Here is a 25,323-nt window from a genome sequence, read left to right on the forward strand (position 1 = left end):
TGTTTCCCCTCGACGGTCTGGATTGAGGTGGGAGGAAATGGGAGGGAATGGGAGAGGGGGTAAGGGCGAGGGCACAGGGGGTGGAGAGCGGAGGGGAAGGAGAGCAGTAGGCAGAGAGGAATCAATCACAGACGTGGACAATGTGGCTGTGATGGTTCATTGGAGCTGGGTGATGGACAGGCAGGTGAGCGGTGCTCGGTGACGTGGCTAACGCCGCTTTATCACTCTCATCTTCCTCGGGCAAATGGCACAGCGGCCCAGCACCGATTGTGTGTCAACCTCACTACCTATTTATACCATGTCAACAACATGACACGGTGCATAATAAACTCTGTTTCACAGAAACGTTGGAAGACGTTAGATCAACAGTTTACTGATTGCTCATATTATCTGAATCAAGAGGAAGAAGGAAGAGAGATTCTATAGTCATATAGACAAGTGAGGACTACACAGCGAGAACGTGCCAAGTCAAGTCAAGGGACTCAGTTAGATTATTTTAGAACCACCTCACACTTCAGCCTGGTTTGTTTTGCTCCGTCGAGAGTATAAACATCCACACCTCTTTTACAATAAACAGCAGCAAAGCTGCACGGACCCATGGCCGTGAAGCTCAGTGAAGTAACTGAATGTAGACTGACTACTGCCCTTATACATACGGAAACATGTCATTCAGATCGACGCCTGTAAAAACCCTCATGTTTGACTGAAGTGTCAATCACCGGGCTACTTGTTACTGATAACTAAACGGTCTGATTACTCCGGTGTCCGTGGGGATACTGTTGTACCGAGTGGCTGGGTTGACACTGGTTATTCTGGCTGTTATAGTGACTCTGATTGATAACAGTCCTATGTGTTTTACCTTTATTTATCCAGGCAAGTCATTTTAAGTAGAACTGACAGCGTTTTAGCAACATTAAATATTATTGAAATCTGTTCATATACGCCCCCAGGAATAATATGACACCGTTTTACATTTTCTGACAAGCGAGCGCTTAGATTTGGTCATTTTCACGTTTTCATACTTTCATAGAATGTTTGGGAATGTCGTACAGTAAGGCATTTGTGAAAATGAAATCGCAATATAGAGTGGGAAAGTGGGCGTGCATTTGGACAATTAATAGACAGTGCAGTAAAATACATTTTTAAAAACATGTCATTCTTGTCCAGGACTGGACTCTAAACAGACCGGTGCGCCATAACCAATCAGAGCTACAGTAGGCCTACTATATGCAAATAAGCCATTTGCCACACGGGCCTGCCATCATTCACAATGAACTGGACTGTGTGTTTAAAGGCAGTAACAGAATCTGAGATCAATAAAAATGACCTTGTCTTGAATCCATCAATAGCCTAGGCCTAGGTGTGTGGAGACATGTTGTAGGCTACAATATGAGGAGGAAATTATAGTCCTAAAAATCAGTTCCACTGAACTCACCCAATGATGCTCAGCTCACTTGCTGGTGATGGCCTATGCTCGTGCCAAAAGCCTATCTCTCTCTTGTTTTACTTTGTAAAGTATGTTTTGGAAGTTGATCAAATATTTTGGTAGCCTACAGCAGACAGATTAGCGTCTTCTCGTTTCAGTAGGAGCCATTTGCTTTCCATCTGGCGTTTTCCGCGATTGTATTTTAAATATTGAAAAAGGCGTGTTTTGTCTGCATGCCGTTTGTACACTGACATATTTGCCGCCCGTTTCCGACTGTAGGCTGTGCCTTGTTATTGGGCTACATCCACAGTCAGGCTAGTTTTTAAAAGAAGCTATTGATTCTCTGGCTAAATTATAGGCCTTCTCATGGTCTAGTAGGACATTATGAATTATTAAATGTATTTCTGAACAGACAGCAGTAATTCTATATCTTTGGCAAATGTATTTTTATTTATCAGGGGTGCTGCAGCTCCTTCAGAACCCTTCACTATGATTTTATCAGGAAATAAATGATGAAGTGCAACGATGAAGAGATGAGAGGTGCAGGCTCATGTCTATCAGAGCAGAGAGAGGGAGAGAGATCATAGAAAGTTCATCTCATTCTAGTTCTGTGAGAGATACAGGTGCGCTTCTCACACAGCCATGGCCACACGTTGGTCTCAAACATACTGTCTGGTTACAATGTTGTGCAAACCATAAGCCCGGGCCGGCCCAACCCGAATCAACTCTTAGAATATCAGGCCCGGGATGAAAATCAACTTTTTCACATTACGTAAAAAAAATAAGAGAATTAACGAAGAGGCAACTCGAATGAACTTTGATCTCTTTTATTAGACATTGCAAAAAGTGAACATTATTTTCATTCCAGGAGAGGTACCGGATCCGGCAAAATAGGTTCCGGAACGAAACAGTCCAAAACGGAGAGGTGCTGGATCTTGTTCAGGCAGGAACCGGCTCATGTTAAGCACCGCTTCCTCTACGTTATGGAATGTTGAGTCAAAGACAACCTATTTTTAAAACCGCTTAGAAAGTTGATTTGTAGCATAAACTGGGAATTTGATAAATTTTTACTGATATTATGATTGTCTGTTTGTTTCATATCTGCAAAGTAGTTAAAACACTGTCAGTTCCACTTTAAGAACACATTCTTATTGACAATGATGACTTATGCAGTGCCAGGTGCATTGAGAAAAAAAATCTTAAATGGAAACACCAACAGACTGGCATGCTTGGATGAGAAATATGTATGCTTTGAACATGTATGTGATGCATACAAGAATGCCAATGCCTCAAACATTGAGTAAATGTCTGTGTGAGTGAGTGAGTGAGTGAGTGAGTGAGTGAGTGAGTGAGTGAGTGAGTGAGTGAGTGAGTGAGTGAGTGAGTGAGTGAGTGAGTGAGTGAGTGAGTGAGTGAGTGAGTGAGTGAGTGAGTGAGTGAGTGAGTGAGTGAGTGAGTGAGAGAGAGAGAGAGAGATGGCCTGCTAACCTCAGTTTCAGCTGTTAAGGGCAGCATAGGGACAAGTGGGACCTTTATCCTTCTAACAACCTCCATACTTCCCCACCACTGACGTCCCAACACACACACACACACACACACACACACACACACACACACACACACACACACACACACACACACACACACACACACACCCGCAAGAGCCGTTCAACGTGTTCCCAGCACCTTGGGTCCCTATCTCACCCCTTCTCATCCACTTCCCTCGCACCACATCAGAATCCCAGCACCTTAACCCTTAACATCTCATAACCACCACGCACCTTTACCCCCCCCCAGTTAGCCCAGACTAAAAGAATCCCTTAACTCCCTTCCTGTACCAACCACCATCTGCACCGCTAGCACCATGCGATACAAACTATGTGGCTCTACACCTCCCTAGCCGTACCCTTATAGAGGTATAACCATAGACGTAAACATGCATATGCGTATGTAGACAGACAGACATACAGACAGACATACAGACAGAGAGACATACGACAGACTCACATGACAGACTAACGGAGAGGGACACACTCTCGGAGACAACTAGACAATGGCCGCCTTCACCACAGATCAGTGTGTTTATGTCCCCCGTCAGTCCTGAGCACAAACGTCCCCCCTGACTACTTCCAGCCGCCCCCGTCCCACTCTTACATCTCCTGACCTCCCAGGCAGCCTTTGAACACAGACGCTTTGCTTTCTGTCACATGTCAGCGTATCACAGCCCCAGAAGAGCCCCTTTCTGTCTGTGTACACAACGGACACACCGGGCAATGAATGGGCTTCTGTTGGGGCCACTCTAATGACTTGATTTAGAGATGTTGTGGCTTACGTCAGGAAACACCAGTCATGTGCGCTGGCCAACAGGCCTCTGTGGCCGACTGGCCCGCCCAATGAGGGCACTGCGAGTCGACCAGGCCCTCTGAGTCCCATTCAACTCCCCTCCCCCCTCTCTCCCCTTTTCCTCCCCCCTCCTCTCCCCCATCTTGATCTAGTTTACAGGTCTGGTGAGGGGGAAAGGGGAATTGGGGGGGGGGGGCTCTCTCTGATACCCAGCCGTATAAAACACACCACAAGTTTTCACTGGAACTGGGTAATGAGGCTCACCTCTGACCTCAGGCTGATGACTTCCATACCTGTGGATGTGCAAGGGTGTGTGTGTGTGTGTGTGTATATTTGTATGTGTGTGTGTGTGTGTGTGTGTGTGTGTGTGTGTGTGTGTGTGTGTGTGTGTGTGTGTGTGTATATATATTTGTATGTGTGTGTGTGTGTGTGTGTGTGTGTGTGTGTGTGTGTGTGTGTGTGTGTGTGTGTGTGTGTGTGTGTGTGTGTGTGTGTGTGTGTGCGCGCGTTTGCCTGCAGCTGGTGGCTGACAGGGAAATGACTGATGACAGAAATAACAGGGTGGGAATTACAACAAAAAGAGAGAGACTGTAACAAGGAAAAGAGAGAGAGACTGTAACAAGGAAAAGAGAGAGAGACTGTAACAAGGAAAAGAGAGAGAGAGACTGTAACAAGGAAAAGAGAGAGAGAGACTGTAACAAGGAAGAGAGAGAGAGACTGTAACAAGGAAAAGAGAGAGAGACTGTAACAAGGAAGAGAGAGAGAGAGACTGTAACAAGGAAAAGAGAGAGAGACTGTAACAAGGAAGAGAGAGAGAGAGACTGTAACAAGGAAAAGAGAGAGAGAGACTGTAACAAGGAAAAGAGAGAGAGAGACTGTAACAAGGAAGAGAGAGAGACTGTAACAAGGAAAAGAGAGAGAGAGACTGTAACAAGGAAGAGAGAGAGAGACTGTAACAAGGAAAAGAGAGAGAGAGACTGTAACAAGGAAAAGAGAGAGAGAGACTGTAACAAGGAAAAGAGAGAGAGAGACTGTAACAAGGAAAAGAGAGAGACTGTAACAAGGAAAAGAGAGAGAGACTAACAAGGAAAAGAGAGAGAGACTGTAACAAGGAAAAGAGAGAGAGACTGTAACAAGGAAAAGAGAGAGAGACTGTAACAAGGAAAAGAGAGAGACTGTAACAAGGAAAAGAGAGAGACTGTAACAAGGAAAAGAGAGACTGTAACAAAGAAAAGAAAGAGAGACTGTAACAAGGAAAAGAGAGAGAGACTAACAAGGAAAAGAGAGAGAGACTGTAACAAGGAAAAGAGAGAGACTGTAACAAGGAAAAGAGAGAGAGACTGTAACAAGGAAAAGAGAGAGAGACTGTAACAAGGAAAAGAGAGAGACTGTAACAAGGAAAAGAGAGAGAGACTGTAACAAGGAAAAGAGAGAGACTGTAACAAGGAAAAGAGAGAGAGACTGTAACAAGGAAAAGAGAGAGAGACTGTAACAAGGAAAAGAGAGCGAGACTGTAACAAGGAAAAGAGAGAGACTGTAACAAGGAAAAGAGAGAGAGAGACTGTAACAAGGAAAAGAGAGAGAGACTGTAACAAGGAAAAGAGAGAGAGACTGTAACAAAGAAAAGAGAGAGAGACTGTAACAAGGAAACAGAAGAGAAAAACAGAAAGAGAGAGACAAAGATGAAGAGAAAGAAAGGCTGAAAGGGAGAGTTTGTCCAGCAGAGGGCTACAGACTTAGTAACGTGGTCTAACTGGGAGGCCCACCTGGCTGTCTAGGAGGACTGTCACACCTCACTGTCACCCACCGCAGAACTAAAAGTCAGAGGTCAGAGTCTAGACAGAGCTGCGTGGCCTAATTACACATGATGAGAAATAGAATGGCACACAGGAAACATTTGAACCTAAATTTCACAGGCTTAACCTTCTCAGAGATACCCAGTCTAAGCTGAGTCCCAAATGGCACCTTATTCCCTATATATACTTTTTACCAAGCTCCATAGGGCCCATAGTAGCGCACTAAATAGGGAACAGGGTGCCATTTTGGATGCAGGTATGGTGGTAAGGGGGTCCACACTCAAAAAGACGTGGCATAAAGCTTACTTAACAGATGTTTTGGTTTTGCAACCCTCTTCAGAATTGTCTGAAGTCACGGGTTTACACACCTACCAAACTTCTGGGAGAGCACAATGGTCTCCTTTTGGACAAACCAGTAACCATTGGGCATTTGATAGACAGCTACGTAAATCCAGCCGCGACAAGGTTGTTTCACAGGACATAGCATTAACTCTAGTCATTAGTGCTATCTTGTTTATAATGTCAGTAATCACATCTATCGTTCTAGAATAAACGTCCCATTTCAGTCCATGTCGCTGGGGCCTCAGGACCAGGGATGACCAGAGAGCCAGATCTGTGACCAGGATGACCATGTGGTCATAAGGTCGTGACCTCCTGCCACAGGCCGTGGCGCCAGCAGAGAGGTGAGAACCACACAGACGGACTGACAGACAGACATGCTGTCTCTGGACACACAAACACAATTAAGCAGTTGAGACTGCTCGTTTTACATAGACATTTGAATTGCGTTCCTGATGACCCCCTAGCCTAGCCAACACACTCCTACACATGCAGGGAGAGGAGACACAGTGAAAGTGACGTGTTGTTTGTGTCCAGCTCCACAGAATCAATACATGGCACACTGACACACCCTGAAGGATCGCAAGACATAAATCATATAGCTGGTCTTGATCACAGTGGGTTGGGGGCGAGGGAGGGGGGTGCAGTCTGAACATGTGATAGCTATCAGAGCAGTGGCCCCCAGGGGCCCTGAACCCCAGGAGCCTCATGGCATTATGGGTCTGCTCCCTTTGAGCCTGATCCCCATGTAGCCCTTCCACCCACGCTAGCCACTGACTACTTCTCCTCACTGAATCAGTCCTATGTGTCCCCTCAGGGCCACCGTCCACAGGGCTGCATTCCCAAATGTAATGACAATTACATTTCATCAGAGCCAGCAGGCCCTCGCCGGAACAGGGGACACCTGTAATTGAATCCCCCCCGTCCCCCGTCCCGCCCCCGCAGACACACCCCTCGCCTCTTTAAACATTTAAGACTTTGTCTGGAATGTTTACATGCCTTCCCGAGACTGATCAAATCACAACGAAGGAATTAGATTTTATTGGAGGGACGATCAAATGCAAACTCCCACAACAACCGTCTTAACACCTGGATTCGGGCAGAAATAGCCCCGGTACGAGATTGGATTAGCAAAGAAACATCAAATAAAAAAGAAAGACGTGCAGAAAATCGAATCAGGACGTTGTTACTCTTCCCTTTCCCTCACCGGTGTGCCTCTGTGCACTGAGCAATTACAAGTGTTATATGCAAGGGTGGAAATGGAGGAGATTCACTCTGCACACTCATCAGTCAAAACAACTGGCAGTCAGAAATACAAAACCGGCAAAACCCTCCCCTAACCCAGACGACGCAGGGACCAATTGTGCGCCGCCCTATGGGACTCGCGATCATGGCAGGTTGTGATATAGCCCAGGATTGAACCCGGGTCTGTAGTGGCGCCTCTAGCACTGCGATGCAGTGCCTTAGACCAGTGCACCACTCAGGAACCCGTTCTCCAAAACATGGATGAGGTGGGCAGTACCAGTCTTTTTGTGCGATGGCACTAGCACACAACTAGGCTAAAGCTGTACATAAACTTTAACTGATAACAACAACAAAAATATCTATAAATGCATATTGCTCAACTGGATTAAAGGTTGCGTGATTGGAGGAGAGAGGAGCGTTTACATTGCTCCTATAAAAACAAGCAGCTGAAGAAGAGGTGTCTGAGATGAACAGGGCTGTGAAGCATTAGAGAGACAGACAGCAGATGGAGGACCAGTCCTGAGGGGCCTAGCTGACAGACAGACAGACAGACATAAGGGCAACCTGGCACCGAGGGAATGACACGGTGCCAGAGAGACAGATCCATAAAGACTGTATAGGGGGAAGGGAAGGGAAGGAAGGGAAAGGGGATACCTAGTCAGTTGTACAACTGAATGCATTCAACTGAAATGTGTCTTCCGCATTTAAGCCAATACCCCGGAATCAGCAAGGTTCGGGGGGCTGCCTTAATCGACGCCCACATCATAGGGGTCAGAGGTCAGACATGTCGTCACGAGTCATCATCAGTCAGTGGCGTCCATGTTGGGGCGGCTGGGGCATAGTGGAGGGAGACGAACAGAGATGGGACCTAGTGGATGTGCTGAGAGATAGCAGCTGGATAAATGAACGTGTTCTGCTGGGATATCACCCACAGAGAAAAGCACTGTTATTTTATCTCCGGCTAGAGCCAAAACTGTTGCCCAGCCATCAATTTGTTCATCAACGTTCTAAATACGTTAGGAAAACATGGCGAGGGGGGGAGAGGTGAAAATGACATTAATTGGGTTCTGAAATATGAAACCGTCGTAAAGCGTGTGGAATTCCTTCTGTTAGCGGGTCCTTGTTTACTTCGGGGGGCTGTGTCAACATGAATGGGGGTGGGGCGTCCTGGGAGGTGTGGCGTTTTCATAAACATACCCATTATTCATAAGCGGTGGTTATTTTTACGGCTGCGTTTTCCCCACTGCCCACCAAAGAGAGCCAGGGTCCACACTGCCAAAGCCTTGTACATGGAATTTATAAAACAATGCCAGCATTCAATTCTCCAATAGGGTTCTAAATCAAAAAAGAGAGTGAATGTGTGTGTGTGTGTGTGTGTGTGTGTGAGGGGGAGCAGTAGTTCATGGTGTGTGTGTGTGTGTTTGTGTGTGTGTGCATTTTGTGTGTGTGTGTGTGTGTGTGTGTGTGTGTGTGTGTGTGTGTGTGTGTGTGTGTGTGTGTGTGCATTTCTCAGAGCACAGCGTCAGAGGAATACCTCCATCTCTCAGCGCCTGACAGCCTCCCCAGAACTGACCTTCAGTTCCATAACTACCTCTTCTGTCCTGCTCTCTCCTCCCTCTCTCTCTCCCTCCCTCCATCCCTCTCTTCCTGGTACCCGCAGCAGCCTTTGTCATTGATCACTGATGCGATTGGCTGCCCACATGCTCAGTAATGACATGCCCGGCCGCACAGATTAAACTGTCAGCTGTCGGCGATTGATAGGCGGGCAGAGGGTCCGTGGACAGACACCCCACCTGCAGCACTCCGCCCTGCCCAGCCCTGTAGTGCCCATTCCTGCCATGCCTAAACCTGTACTGGTGAGATATTGTAGAAACAAATGAGGAAGAATGGGCAGAAAGAGAGGAGCGGTGAAAAGAAAAAGTCTGTGAGCTTGCCTGTTTGTGATTGTGTTGCCTGTGTGTGATTGTGTTGCCTGTGTGTGATTGTGTTGCCTGTGTGTGATTGTGTTGCCTGTGTGTGAGTGTGTTGCCTGTGTGTGAGTGTGTTGCCTGTGTGTGAGTGTGTTGCCTGTGTGTGAGTGTGTTGCCTGTGTGTGAGTGTGTTGCCTGTGTGTTAGTGTGTTGCCTGTGTGTTGCCTTGGGACAGTTGTAGGATGAGCAGCTAGGCTAGGCCAGGCTCCAGTCTGTGGGCTGGGCTGAGCGCTCGGGGCCCACGCGGCGGCCCTGTGTTGTGCTTGGCTGGCGGTCTGCTAACTGTCAGCGCAGTATCTCTTTACACTGATGAATGGGAAGTTTCCAGGCCATTCCCAAAGCCTCCACTCCCCCATTCAGACGTTTCATCCAGGGGAACAGGCAAGAAAACAAGATCTCCTCCGCCCCGCCAGCGTCCCTTAGGGGCCAGGGCCCAGACCGAGACGGGACGAGGGTTAAATTTAAACTTGCCCTTGTGTGGGGAATCAGAGATACCGAAGGAGGAGAAAGATACAAAGAAAGAAACAGAGAGAGAGAGCGAGAGAGAAAGACAAACAGAGAGAGACAGAGAGATACAGAGAGACAGAGAGAGGGGGGAAAGAGCCTGAGAATGAGTGCAGGGTTTTGAAGGATAATAGTCTTCTGAGTAGAGGGAAAGATGTAAATGTCCCTGGTGTAAGGGTCTGGGTTGGGTGTGTGAGCCAGAGATAAAATCGATTAGCTTCTCCAGTGACCCGGTGAACACAGGGGGTCCTGGTCCAGCCTGGGCCCTGACAGAGACATCCAGGCCTGAGGCCCCCAGAGTGCCCCTAGAGGCCCCCTGTCTGCTGGTTCTGTGGACACTGGGGTGAACAAGTGGTGCCCTCCTGTCAAACTGAGCGCCCAAGCAAAGAAGAAACACACTACCTCACCACTTCACTGCTCTCTGATTCCGAGAGAGAGGGGGGATAGAGGACTGGGAGAGAGAGAGGGAGAGAAGTAGGGGCTGGCTGGTGTCGGTTAGAGTCAAAACAGGGTGGAAGAAGGGAAAGAGAAAGGGAGTTGGGCCTGTGTGTCAGCTCCAGAACTGCAGTCCACAATCCCTCTCTACTCGACCCAAAGCTGCAACTGTTCCCCAATCTGTACAGCCAGGTCACCCATGATTCAAGTCAGTATTCGACATCCATCCATGTCTGAGGACGTCCAGAGATGACGTGGACATCAGCCACTAGGGGCAACAGTGAGTGCTGTTACCTTCAAGTAGGTTTCGGTTTTGCTAGAGTGTTGTGGACAGGAATGGTGGATGGGTTTAAGCATGTGCTTCTCATTCTAAATGTTGCAAGTTCAAATCCAGCAATGGGAAGTTGTTTTTTAGATTTTTGCTTTAAGCCTATCCCAAACTCCATCCCTTACCTTAACCATTCAAAGTTAATGCCCACCCTTAAGACTTCGAGTTAATACCTAAAATGAATGTTTGAGAACCATGGATGAACGTCTAATTCTGACTTGAGACTGAGAGGTAGTTGATCTGTAGTCTAGGCCTGAGCTTCTCTACTCACACCACACGAAGGCCTCGCTCCACTCACATCACATGACTTCCCCTTTAAAGAGCACACCTTTTCTTCCCAGCTCATTGTCGAAGATTTGACCTTCGGGTCCACCGAGTGGAAATGTGTCTGTGTCAGTTAGCTGCAGCTCTCCTAGCAGTGTTAGAATAATATTGCCGCAGGGCCGGGAGGGATGCTAACCTTAATCAAAACAGGACATCCTGAGGAGTATGGGTAGGTTCGCTCTACCGCTGGCTTTGTTTTTGTGTTTGTGGACGGGCGACAATCCCAGGAAGCCCAGAGTGGCTCATCAAAGCGCCGAGCGGGGGCCACCGGCCGCGAGATTTGCTGGAATGCGTCTTGGAAAGGAATCTCCACTGTCTCTATTGTTCTCCGACGTTTTTCCTCAGTCTCATCATCACAATCACATCGCTACGGCATGTCCAGTAAACCGGCAGGTACGGACAGAGTGCTAATCAGCCAGCCCCGCATTTCTTTCCAACAGGCACATTCCTTCCCCCCACTGTGACCCTGGCCGACCGTCAACACACACACACACACACAGGAGGGGGAAATGATCCAGACACATCTCTGAGGACAGGGGTACGACATGTTCCTGTCCCTCACACCTGAGGGGGTCGAGGGGTGCCAGACTACCATGTGGACGCTCTTCACGTCACAAAGCATCCGGAGCATTCATCAACATATTGCCATTCCAACACTGATAAGACAGAGGCTATCGCCAACAATCAGGTAAAGCTTCCATCAGAAACGACCCCAGGCTTTGATCATGTCTCCCTCCCCTCATCGCTCCCGTCCTGAGGGGTCAGAGGTCACCAGTTAATGAGGTTCCAGGCTAGATAGTGGGGGCTTGGTGTGGCTGAGATGAAAGGTGTACACTACACCCCCCCCCCCATCTTACCATTCCATCTCAGCTACAGATGGACCTGAGCTCTTCTTCTCCCTATTTATTTCCTCCCCTGAGTTAATCATAATCGAGCGCCACAGCCTGGCGGCCTCCAGCTGCAGCCCTGAAGCCCCCCCCCACCCCCCACCCCCATCCGCTGCCCGTCAGGAGATCCCACTGTGCTGGAACACACTGTTATCGGCGCTCTCACAAAGCGATTGTTGTATAATTCCTGTTCCTGTTTGTGGCTGTGCTCCAGTCCGGTCTGAGAAAGAAAGAACTGCCGGCAGCACTCCCAATATTTAACAACAGAGACATTATTAAGAACAACATACAAACATACAAACGCATGGAGACGCACAAACACATCACGCACACACCTGAGCACCCAATCCCCATGGGGACGTAGCCTACTGCATTGTACTGGGAGTGAGAGAGTTTACTCACCTGTTGTTCAGGCATGAACAAACTCACATATACTTATGGCATAGACCTGCACAGAAACATCAGCGTCAAATCAAATGTATTCGTCACATACACAGTTTGCAGCAGGTATAAAAGGTACAGTGAAATGCTTGCGTGCTAACTCTCTCAACAGTGCAGTACACAAAAGAGTGCAGGTGTATATAACAGTCATAGAAAGCACCAGGATGTCTTCGATAGCCCTAAGACAGAAGCCCCTTTACTTAACCCACACGTTCCACATCCGCCCCATGCTACAACCCTCCCCAGACCAGAGTGCCTGTAGTAGTGTGACTGAGAGAGGTTGGTGTGACTGTGACTGTGAGGGATTGTGCTAGCATGGAGGTGACACTAGCTGATACCTACCCTGGGTACAATCTGAAATGACAAGGAGTTGGCAAGGCGGCACAAACCGATCTGGGATCCAGGCTAGTTGATACCTGCTCCAGGTAATGGATTGGAGCAGCTACATGATTGAAGTCCTTTTATTAGCTAAGGGAGGTCGTTTCTCCACACGCACCAACCAATCATATTGCCTCATTAATACAGGGGAAAGAGACTGCACCATCAGCAATGTGTCCACACAATAACTACTGCACTCAGACACACAAATCAATCAGATGTTAGGGGAACGGTTTGAACCAACAGGAACGGAATCTATTTCAAAATGTACAGAAGAGGACTATTTTTTGAATGTTCACTTTCTCCATCTTCCTCTCTCTGTAACACACACACACGCACGCACGCACGCACACACGCACACACAAAAACACACACATCTATAAAAATATGCTTAGCTTGGGCCTGCTGTTGATAATGACCTCAGCCTTGGCACCCAAGTGGCCCAGACTGTAGTCGCCGGGCAGACTGTAGCCTTTTGTGTTAACCTCCCTATCTCTAACTCACTGACCTTTGGGAAGAAAGCAGAAAAGACTTTTTTATTTAGAAGGGGGTAAGGTTAGCTCATTGTTCTGTGTTGGTACGGTTTCCCTGCGGTAAACACACACACACTGGTTCCCAGGCTTGACATGGGTCCCCCTCCTCCATCCCCCCAGCCTCCTCCCTTGGTGTTCCCACACTCTGGGTCGCCGTGCCATTGACCCACCCTCCTCACTCCCGCCTCACCTCACCCATCACAGCACAGCGCTGCGTACACACACACACACACACACACACACACACACACACACACACACACACACACACACACACACACACACACACACACACACACAGAGCACATCACTTGATTCTACAAATACCCTCACTTTTTTAGCTTCCACTTCACTATATAACAAGCCGCACAAACACACACTCACAAACCTATAGTGTAGGCTTATTTGTCTTTCTTTAAAAGGTGATTGGAGATGCCAGACTCTGCAGTTTAGATAGAGTGAGAGGAGGGGATGTTGTGACACGGGTCCCTAGGGCTACCCACTGAGCCGGGCCCCCAGGGACCATCTGGGGGACCAGGGGCTCCTGAAGCCCACTGACAGGGCCATCCTTCATCGCCCTGACAACACATAAACAAACCACTAACCTAGTGACTAGACCTAACTGTTTACAGCATAGAGGTATGGTCACAGTGTCATTAACATCAGAGACATGGTGGGGTGGGGAGGAGAGTATTGGGGGTATAGAGAGACCCCCTTCTCTGACACAGTGGGTGAGGAGAGGGGACGGGCGACTCATGCAGACGGAGGCGTTGATGGATGAGGGGGGCTCTCACACTGCACCCGCAGGAACCAATAGGCCTACACATTACCACATTTAAACATAGGCACACGGACACACACACACAGTGATGCATGTTTTTTTGTTGTTGCACATACTACACAAGCAGAAAATATTATTGTTACAACGAGCATACACTGAGATGACTGAGACAGACAAATACAGTAGCTTACCACTCTTTTCTGACAGATGGGTTTCTTGCCTATTTCAACATCATCTCAAAGTACATTTTGGATATGACTGATATCAAATTAAATTCATTTATAATGACCTTCTTACATCAGCTGATATCTCAAAGTGCTGTACAGAAACAGCCTAAAACCCCAACCAGTAAGCAATGCAGGTGTAGAAGCACGGTGGCTAGGAAAAACTCCCTAGAAAGGCATGAACCTAGGAAGAAACCTAGAGAGGGGGTTTGACTGGTTTGTTCCCTGACATGTGTTTTCCCAAAAAAATGTTAAAGGTTTTCCTTATGCAACCAAACCATTCAGCTCCCACTTTGTCCCAAAAAGCCAGCCTACTAATTGGGTTGAGAATGAGAAAGGTCTACATTAAAATCAGGCCTACCTATGTATGCATTTGGATGAAATATTTAGGCCTACGAATGAAGAACTTAATGTTTCCCATTTTAGACTTTAGGCCTATGCTTTCAGGAGCTGAAGCGGGAGATAATATCAACATATTATCGCCCACAGCGCATGTGAAAAATGACGAGCTGTGACGGTTCATTGCTCAGGGAGATACGGAACAATTGCTTACCGACGTTTGGATCTAAATGGAGCGGGAGCACATGCGACGGGACAATGACTATTTAATAGGGTCTCTCAGATCGTGCCCACTCCCTCTCACCTTTTAAATGGCACGATACATTAACCCTTTTAATGAGGTCCACCAGACAAACGTCAGATACATGGCCCATTGCACAACGCAAGGAGGAAGCGATCGTCGGCAAGAAGGAGGCGCTGACAGGCAGAATGCGCCACGCGCTTGCACACCAACACACACATGCACATACGAGCGCAGAATTAAAGCCAATTTATGGGCGCGAGTTGATGGTAGGTGGGGGCGGTACGTCCTGTATAAACACAAACTCACTTCCTTGACAAATTCCCTTCACAATAGATCTGCTCTGACATCTGCGGAGGCTACATTGCATTAAATGCTGTATGCCCACTTCAGACATAGGGTTGACCATGCAACGCTTTTTACACTCTCTTAAGGGGGCTGCATGGTCAATCTGTCGTCTGCATTGGCCATACAGCATTTACGGTGATATGGCCTCTGCAGAAGTCAGGGCATTTATACTTCTTGTGGTTCACTGAGCAGAGTAGAGCTGTTGTCAAGGAAGTTGTCAAGGAAGTACGTTTGTGTTTATACAGGACCTCCCACCCTCACCTATGTCAACCAATCAGGTCAATACAGAGCTATACGGAGCCCTCCGCATTGTTACAAAATTTGAGTGGTGCACGGGTATGTGGGACAGAGCACAATTTGGCCTCTGCATGCCTCCAGAGGAGCCGCAATTGCGTGACACCATCCAAACAAAGCCTCATTTTTGGATCAAGCATAAATTGACTTATAGTCCTGCCTGCATGTAGGCATGCACACACACACATAAACACACATATATACATACAGTGCATTCAAAAAGTATTCATACCCCTTGACTTTTTCCACATTTTGCTACATTACAGCCTTATTTTGAAATTGATTAAATAGTTTTTCCCCCCTTATCAATCTCCATAATGACAAATTAAAAACAGGTTTTTAGAAAATTTTGCAAATGTATAATAAAAAAATTGAAATATCACATTTACATAAGTATTCTGACCCTTTACTCAGTATTTTGTTGAAGCACCCTTGGCAGCGATTACAGCCACACATTCAGAGACTTGTCCTGAAGCCACTCCTGCATTGTCTTGGCTGTGTGCTTTGTGTCATTGTCCTGTTGGAAGGTGAACCTTCACCCCAGTCTGAGGTCCTGAGCACTCTGGAGCAGGTTTTCATCAAGGATCTCTCTGTACTTTTCTCTGTTCATCTTTCCCTCGATCCTAACTAGTCTCCCAGTCCTTGCAGCTGAAAACATCCCCACAGCATGATGCTGCCACCACCATGCTTCACCGTAGAGATGGAGCCAGGTTTTGTCCAGACATGACGCTTGACATTCAGGCCAGAGAATCTTGTTTCTCATGGTCTGAGAGTCCTTTAGGTGCCTTTTGGCAAACTCCAAGCGGGCTGTCATGTGCCTTTTACTGAGGAGTGGCTTCCGTCTGGCCACTCTACCATAAAGGCCTGATTGGTGGAGTGCTGCAGAGATGGTTGTCCTTCTGGAAGGTTCTCCCATCTCCACAGAGGAACTCTGGAGCTCTGTCAGAGTGACCATTAGGTTCTTGTTCACCTCCCAATTGAATTTACCACAGGTGGACTCCAATCAAGAATGCACCTGAGCTCAATTTCAAGTCTCATAGCAAAGGGTCTAAATACAAATGTAAAGTATTTCAATTTCTTATTTTTAATTCATGTGTAAACATTTCTAAAAATCTGTTTTCACTTAGTCAGTATGGGGTATTGTGTGTAGATTGATGAGGATTTTTATTTATTTAATCCATTTTAGAATACGGCTGTAACATAACAAAATGCGGGAAAAGGGAAGGGGTCTGAACACTTTCCGAATGCACTGTATACAGTGAGGGAAAAATGTATTTGATCCCCTGCTGATTTTGTATGTTTGCCCACTGACAAAGAAATTATCAGTCTATAATTTTAATGGTAGGTTTATTTGAACAGTGAGAGACAGAATAACAACAAAAAAAAACAGAAAAACGCATGTCAAAAATGTTATAAAATGATTTGCATTTTATTGAGGGAAATAAGTATTTGACCCCTCTGCAAAACATGACTTAGTACCTGGTGGCAAAACCCTTGTTGGCAATCACAGAGGTCAGACGTTTCTTGCAGTTGGCCACCAGGTTTGCACACATCTCAGGAGGGATTTTGTCCCACTCCTCTTTGCAGATCTTCTCCAAGTCATTAAGGTTTCGAGGCTGACGTCTGGCAACTCGAACCTTCAGCTCCCTCCACAGATTTTCTATGGGATTAAGGTCTGGAGACTGGCTAGGCCACTCCAGGACCTTAATGTGCTTCTTCTTGAGCCACGCCTTTGTTGCCTTGGACGTGTGTTTTGGGTCATTGTCATGCTGGAATATCCATCCATGACCCATTTTCAATGCCCTGGCTGAGGGAAGGAGGTTCTCACCCAAGATTTGACAGTACATGGCCCCGTCCATCGTCCCTTTGATGCGGTGAAGTTGTCCTGTCCCCTTAGCAGAAAAACAACCCCAAAGCATAATGTTTCCACCTCCATGTTTGACGGTGGGGATGGTGTTCTTGGGGTCATAGGCAGCATTCCTCCTCCTCTAAACACGGCGAGTTGAGTTGATGCCAAAGAGCTCCATTTTAGTCTCATCTGACCACAACACTTTCACCCAGTTGTCCTCTGAATCATTCAGATGTTCATTGGCAAACTTCAGACGGGCATGTATATGTACTTTCTTGAGCAGGGGGACCTTGCGGGCGCTGCAGGATTTCAGTCCTTCACAGCATAGTGTGTTACCAATTGTTTTCTTGGTGACTATGGTCCCAGCTGCCTTGAGATCATTGACAAGATCCTCCCGTGTAGTTCTGGCCTGATTCCTCACCGTTCTCATGATCATTGCAACTCCACGAGGTGAGATCTTGCATGGAGCCCCAGGCCGAGGGAGATTGACAGTTCTTTTGTGTTTCTTCAATTTGCAAATAATCGCACCAACTGTTGTCACCTTCTCACCAAGCTGCTTGGCGATGGTCTTGTAGCCCATTCCAGCCTTGTGTAGGTCTACAATCTTGTCCCTGACATCCTTGGAGAGCTCTTTGGTCTTGGCCATGGTGGAGAGTTTGGAATCTGATTGATTGATTGCTTCTGTGGACAGGTGTCTTTTATACAGGTAACAAGCTGAGATTAGGAGCACTCCCTTTAAGAGTGTGCTCCTAATCTCAGCTCGTTACCTGTATAAAAGACACCTGGGAGCCAGAAATCTTTCTGATTGAGAGGGGGTCAAATACTTATTTCCCTCAATAAAATGGAAATCAATTTATAACATTTTTGACATGCGTTTTTCTGGATTTGATTGTTGTTATTCTGTCTCTCACTGTTCAAATAAACCTAGCATTAAAATTATAGACTGATCATTTCTTTGTCAGTGGGCAAACATACAAAATCAGCAGGGGATCAAATACTTTTTTCCCTCACTGTATATATTTATATACACATACACACACTTTATATTGATGAGTAGGGCATACTGACTCGATTTTACATAGTTCTTAACAGCACGTCCTCAACAGAGTCGACCTGCAGTCTTAAAGTTATTATAGCTTATTTCTAATCAGCTTTAGCTAGACTTCACTCCTGCCTCCGAGGGAATACTAACCCACCAAAGCAATTAGGGAATCAAAAATAACCTAATAATAATCATCATGTTTTTCTACATTTTTATTTAGAAATGTCAAATACATTTAATTTAATTTCAAATTCAGTGCATGGGTCTATGGCGAGAGCAATTGATTTATGGACTTTTCACATTAACTGACACACATACACAGCACAATTGCAAGTGTTAAAATCTCGGTGTTAAGGTAAGAAGTGTTGTGAGTGTTATATCTGAGTGTTGATTCTAGTGGGGTTAACATCAGTGGGATTGAAATTGACACCACATGCGATGAATCAATGAAGTGTTATTTAATTCACATTGGAATCAACACTGCATGGTGTTGTTGTTACTGGACTGCGTGAGTTAATTTCCGTTTATTCTCTCAGTGAAAAATATGTGGGAGGGGCCTCGTTATCATTCTTCCCAGAATGCTTTGTTGCAGGTTGATGTTTAGAATAGTTTGTTTGAAAATCTATGTTTCTGAATGCACATTGATTGTTTAATTGATCTTATACTATACAACAATTAATAACTTACATTTTTCTAAACTAATCCAATCTGTAAGTGGTTGGACTTATTGCACCTGTTACTGAGATGGTTGTTCCAGTTTAGATGGTTTAGGTAGTGTTGTTTGTCAAGTCCTTCACCCTAGCTGTCATTCTGAATGCAGGTTGTGGTTGGTGATAAATACAATCCAATTGTTGGATAACTTCCCTCTGGCTTGATTCTGATAGGAATTACAAATCACTTCATAAACCAGCTTATTGTGATTTGCATGTCTGATGTGGCCCATGAGCCAAGTTTTTCAGACCACAATTTTGAGGATAATTAGGCCATAACTAAAGGCCTTATGAAATGTGTAATATATAGTCATCAGGGGTTTATTTTGAATTCAAACACATTCACATAAGCAGTCACTTGGTGAAGGCTTCAGAACTCAAAATTATTGAACACAACAAGGACATCTCTGTCACTAACAAACACAGTCATGGGTGGGTATCGCTCACATTCACTTGCAAGGCATGCTGGGAAATATCAAAATACGGCTTTACAAAACACTCTAGGGGTGTTAGTTTGTGAACACTGAAAAGTTTTAGTTTAACACTATTTCGAGGGTCACATATAATTTCAAAGTGTTCAATTTAACACTGTGGGTGTTAAAATTCTGATCTGAAATTTGCTGTGCACCTACGGGACACAGGTGAGTGCTGTGAGTGCGGTATGAGCAGGTGAGTGCGGTATGAGCAGACTATGAGCATGCCTAATATCCTCTCATTGTTTCAACCTATGTCTGAAATGACACATTCATTTATGTGTGAATAAACCAAAAGTATGTTGTTTTAAATACAAGGGGTAGTGCATGAAAAAAATAGAATCCAATTCAGAATTCAAATGAGTCTTATCTCTTCTTTTTGAGGACATTACAAGTGGTGCACCAAGGGTCAGACCATTTAGTTGAGAGGCACGTTGGTTAATAACGTTAGGCAGACAAGGAGTTAGTTTCGGCCTATAGTCCTAGCTGAAGTATGATATTAGGAGGAATCATTTGTTTTTGTTTTTTTTGTGTGTGTGGGGGGGGGGCGAGGGGGCGAGGGGTGAGTTTGAGTGGACCCCCATATTACATCTGAACTAATCTTCCCCCACCAATCACACTTCTATTACCACCTCCCCACCTACCAACTCCCCCTCCATTAACACACTCCACTGTGTTTTATCATCTGCCTGCCATGCGCACATCAATCGAGCTCAAGCACAAACACTCTCTGTGGCGCGAGGAGACCTACAGGACCAGTCTCTGAACAGAACTTATCAGGACAGGCCGCACACTGAACACATTTACCGGCAGACCTCTCATGGGGAGTCTGGGAATTTAAATATTCACTGTTGACATTGTGCAGTGCTGGCTACAGGCCAGAACGGCCCAGTTCCCGGGGGGAAACTGTGCCGAGCTATCAGAACATTCTCTCCCACTGACTTAATAGGTAGCCTAGAAATCTTCCTCTTACATCTTGAGTAAATAATAATCTTTAAATATACCTCAAATTATCCCCCCTATTCTCAGATTATAACTAATGATTTAGAACTATGCCTGGAACTGGAAGGGCAGACCGGCTGGTGCTGTAGCCTGGTGCATTCCTTCAAGGGACTGTTAATATTTAGGCCGATTGCAGCAGGCGCCAAAACCACTACTAAATGCACTACTAAACCATTATTGCTGTGTGTGTGTGTGTGCCCTTTGCCTTGTTAGTGATAACAGAAAAATATGCATATCGTTTGCTTTTCACACATATTCTGTACATACTGGGCCATGTTACCATAAACAACAGTCTGTAAGAGATCCTGATGAGAGCAGAGCGTCTGCTGGCTTTATTTCACATCGTCACGAAAGATCCTCTGCTCTGTGCCAAAGGCCAAAGGTCCTGCAATGACACCGAAGCTCACGAGACAAATCCATGAAGCACAGGAAATAAATAATTATAGTGTCCCTGTCTGTTTAGCTCTTAAAGTTCTTCCTGACAAACTTTTCACATTAAAAGTAGGCCTATGGTTATAAAGCTCTTCGACTCGCATTGGTGCTGTCAATTCAATGTGATCCATTCAAGTGTATTTTGAACGTCAAATTTCCCTTCGGAAATATATTTTGGTGAGCAATTTGAAACACACTGAATCTAATAGCCAATCCCAAAAAATTAAACGGATGTGAAAAATGCATCTCATTTGTACAGTATCTTGCACCGAACAAAATCCACAAATACTTGCATAATCCCTGTTTTTTTTTTGCTATTACATAAAGGCAGCACACAACATGTACGACATGTAAACTGGATTTATTTCTACGTGTATAACACCTTTATCTTTGTGTCAGGGCCTCCTTCCTCAGAGCCTTCGTAGCGTTAAGATCATCATTAGAACCATCTAACGATGTATTTTTAGTAGGCGAGGTGTTTCCCATAGCATTCGGTAGTAACCTTAAAAAACCTTTGCACGTCTACGGGTGATCCAGACCACTCGTAGAGTAGCCAAAGTGCATCATTAGATGTTTTTTTGCCCTTCCGCATCACTTTATTCACAAAAGATCTTCGCTAAACATAGAATCAAGATGTTTAGGCTATCTGTCTGAATGTGACTGCCAGGGCCAGCTCTAGGCACGACATCAACGGTCGCTTAGGGCATCCGGCCTATAGAGTGCCCCAGACCCAAAAATTATAAAATATATATATTAGATATATATACTTTTGGGGGGAATTCAGTTGGGGTCTCAACTTACTGTTGAGAGTTATCTAGATGTCCATCAGTAGTTTTTCTCTTGTTATGTCAGTCACTGACAGTCACTCAATTAGCCCGTGTCAGCTAACAATTTTTAGATTGGTAAATTGAGTCTAGCCAGCTATCTAAACTTGTAGTTATAAGGGTCAAATTATTGATTGGGCACAAAAGGCACTTGCTCAGGGTGCCGGACCTCCAGGGGGCCCCCATTGATTTTGTTAGTCACCCTCACTAAGATATCATATTAACATGGCATAAGTCATGTTAAAAAATAGCTCTAAAGCTGCACATTTTTCTCTCCACACCATGGCAAAATGAGTAGAATTGCATGAAATGTTTTATAAAATGGTAAAATCTTCTCTTTGCCACATGGCAAAATGTGTAGAATTGCAGCAAAGTTGCTTTAAAACTGCACCATTTGGTCTGCATCCCATGGCAAAATGTGTAGAATTGGAGGAAATTGCAACAACATTTCGCATAGGGCCCCCAAAAGGCTAGGGCCGGACCTGGTGACTGCGATAACTTCAGAATGAAGTTGACTACACATAAAAAGTTGCCAACGTATTTGCAATTGCTACAAACAAGTGAAGGGTAAAATTATGCTTCAAATGAGAACTGCGATGACTGCATTAAAAGATACATAGGCTACAAGCCTATTTATATAGGCTAGTTCAATCATATTGAAATCAATTTCATGTACAGTACATTTAGTTATATTTTGCGTCTAGGCTACTGTCTGCAATTTTTGGCTCAATGTTTTTCATGTGTGACAACATGTGCAGAATGATGTGCGAAATCTGTGATTTAGTGCATTATTATTGGGAAAGCATAATTAGCCGCCTCAATTGCCTATTTGCAGCCATAGGTGGCAATATGTCTCTAGGAGCTGATCCATCGTCAGTATTATGGAATAACTTTCATGTTACGGTATGATTTGAATGGAGAAAGCTGATCCGAGAGCAGCGCTGCTTTTCTTTCCATCCTATCAGTATCGACAAATGGTCTAACAACTCATATAACAAACGTCCTCTCTACGTGCTTGTTTGGGAAATACTTTAAAAAGTTGGCTCGTTAATAACGATGCATTTGGTACGATTATCGTTAAATTACATCGCAACCGGGAAAAGATGCCCAGTATTGTTTGAACAAACAAAACATTCACAATTCGATTTCAAAATAAAACTGCTGGTTGGATGAGTGTGATCCACTGAATTTGTAGGCCTAAATAAATTCATATCCTTAAAGAGGGAAGGGTTTTAAGGAAATTTCTCCTCTGTCTGAGATCCAGAAAGGTCCAGAGAAATGATCAATTTGTAGAAGGAATATGTGTTATAGGCAGAAAGTTATACACACACACACACACACACACACACACACACACACACACACACACACACACACACACACACACACACACACACACACACACACACACACACACACACACACACATAAAATAACAAGACTGTCAGGTCTCTTAGACGTTTATTGAAAGAACAAGACTCGCGACCCCTGGTTCCAGGACTGCAACCTACCGGTGTTGACCTGTGGCTACACTGTTGTCCAGACATGACAAAACTAGCATTCAAAACATTCAAATGATATACTTAAAATGTGAAAATGTTTTTTGGTTTTTTTTTATCTCAGAAAAGGATTGCAAAAAAATAGCCTACTGGCTATACACATTCATAAAGGTTAAACACAATTGAAAATGTTACTGACACAGAAAATGCAATTAAATTGCAATAGGCATATACACAATTTGGAATAATTATCGAAAACGTTTACTAGTGTAGCATAAACTACTTGAAGGACTGTACATAATGATTATAGCTACATCATCCGCTTGACATTTTGCTGAGAGATATAGGCCTACATTGTATATAAACATTGTAGTGCATTTTGGTAGATTGCCATAGACCACAATACGATTTTATTGGAGTAAACACCTTTTACCCAAATCAGTGTGTTGCTCCCTGGGGGTCGAATTGCTTTCAGAACTCAGACTAATAATTTAACCGTTTTAATCAATTACAGAAATACTGTATTAGGCTACTGAATATTGGCGATCAAAACCTCCGTGCCCCTCAATGTGCAGTGGTAAAACACAAACATCATTACTTTTCTGTATAACATAAAGGTGTACACATGTTTTGTACTCAGACCGTAACATTAATTATTTAACATAGATGCTGTACTTGTTGCACAAACGAAATACACCATAATAAAGATACAATACAGTGTAATAACCCAAGGCTATAACGTAATGATAGGTAGAGCGAACACCCCATACGCATTTATTCTAGGCTACATCTAACAAGGCAAAAATATATATTTTTGACTTTTGTGAGCAATGGTACCTGATTATATTTAAATGCATAAGTCCTTCATTCTGGATCTTTCATTTCCGAAGTCTGAATGAGGCAACCTGCCTTTTCAAAGTTGCTGCTGCAAATTGAAGTATACAGAAACCAAGCGCGTGCAACAACAGCGTCGCAGGACGGGACGAGAATTGGCCAACGCTGTAGCGCCCACTATACAAAGCACAACCCAATAACGATAGTAGTTCGTTCCCTGAGAAGTGCCTCTCCCGTTTGTACAACTTTTTATAACTTAAAACGCCAAAATATTTTTTTCTGAATTCGCGAAACGAACTGGCACTGACAGCATCAACTCGAAACCCTTGAACCAACTTCTTCTCCCAACTGTACTGTACCTCTGCTCAGTCGTGAGTGGGGGCTATTTTCTACTGACACTCATGTAAGCAAGATACAATATATTGTACCTCATTTTTAGATGCGAAACAGCATTGATAATTGATATATAGCTACACATTTACAAGATGGCAGTTTCAAAAGGCAAAGAAAGGGATATTGCACCTACTTGTGGCCAGTTTCCGTGCCCTGCCTTTGGACCTCATGATGCCAGTCCTTCGGCGTGGGTTTGTTAGATTTTTTCTTGGATCTTTTCCTCCTTTTTCTTTTTTCTCTGTCCTTTTCTCTGTGTTTCTCAATCCAGACTCGCTATCTCTCCAGCATTGTCAGTTTGGACACCTTCGCACATGCGCATAACCAAACTGGCTGCACCGCCAAAAAAGTTTGGAACGATTTATTACTTGATATGACTGATCTAGTCAGATGGCAATCGCAGAGCGATCCCTTCGTGTAAGATCTTTAAAGATCACGGAATATGAAACAGAGCCGACAAGACCTCGAATCTACGGAGAGCCGGAGACATTAATTATAATGAACTATTCTCAAACTCTCACCATGCATGCCTACCTTTTGTGTTAAAATGAAATCACATTCATCAATGTTCGGCTAAATTACTAATGTGAAACGTTTTCATTAAATGTTTTATATGTTTTAATTGTGTTTTGACCATCACAGCGAACACTAGGAAATGAATGAACCCCTCCTCCGCTCCCCTGGCATGTGGGCAGTCTAACTGACAGCTCTAATATGAGGCTGTCTGAGGCTTTTTTGTGAAGTGGTGACAATTATTAATCTGTTTAATACTTTGAATTAATACCCCTTTCTGCTGGCGTGCATGCGTAAATTCCATCGCTTGCATGCAAATTGATAACCAAAATCAATGTTGTTGAACTCGAATAGTCTATTATAACTTTTGTGTAAAGCTGATGCACAATTGAAATGGTTTACTTTGCTTCACTCTCATCGGATTTGGGCACCACTGTGTTAATTAACATAAGATTGGTCCGATGAACCTAACAATGAAAAACCCCAACAATCTTATTGGGCTATTGCGCTCTAGTCGTAGTGGAGATATATTAACTGCAAGGTGTATTTGTTTATTCATTAAAATGCAGTATAATTAAG

At 44.8% G+C, this 25,323-nt stretch overlaps 1 protein-coding gene across 17 annotated transcripts in view; it reads right to left on the reverse strand.

Annotated features, from left to right (window-relative positions):
• Window positions 1-24,854, reverse strand: part of LOC106612562 (histone-lysine N-methyltransferase MECOM) — a 177,850-nt gene extending 152,996 nt beyond the window's left edge. For 6 of the 17 annotated variants that reach the window (XM_014213827.2, XM_014213823.2, XM_014213829.2 and 3 more), the window contains exon 1: window positions 24,368-24,852. In XM_014213827.2, the coding sequence (XP_014069302.1) occupies window positions 24,368-24,404 (37 nt within the window). In that variant the 5' untranslated portion in view covers window positions 24,405-24,852. Of the gene's footprint in view, window positions 1-24,367 lie in introns of all 17 variants that reach the window. The other 11 variants (XM_045724474.1, XM_014213817.2, XM_014213824.2 and 8 more) reach the window with 7 other exon arrangements.
• Window positions 24,855-25,323: the final 469 nt, after the last annotated feature.

This window comes from Salmo salar, chromosome ssa09 (assembly GCF_905237065.1).
Source record: "Salmo salar chromosome ssa09, Ssal_v3.1, whole genome shotgun sequence".
Classification (NCBI taxonomy): domain Eukaryota; kingdom Metazoa; phylum Chordata; class Actinopteri; order Salmoniformes; family Salmonidae; genus Salmo; species Salmo salar.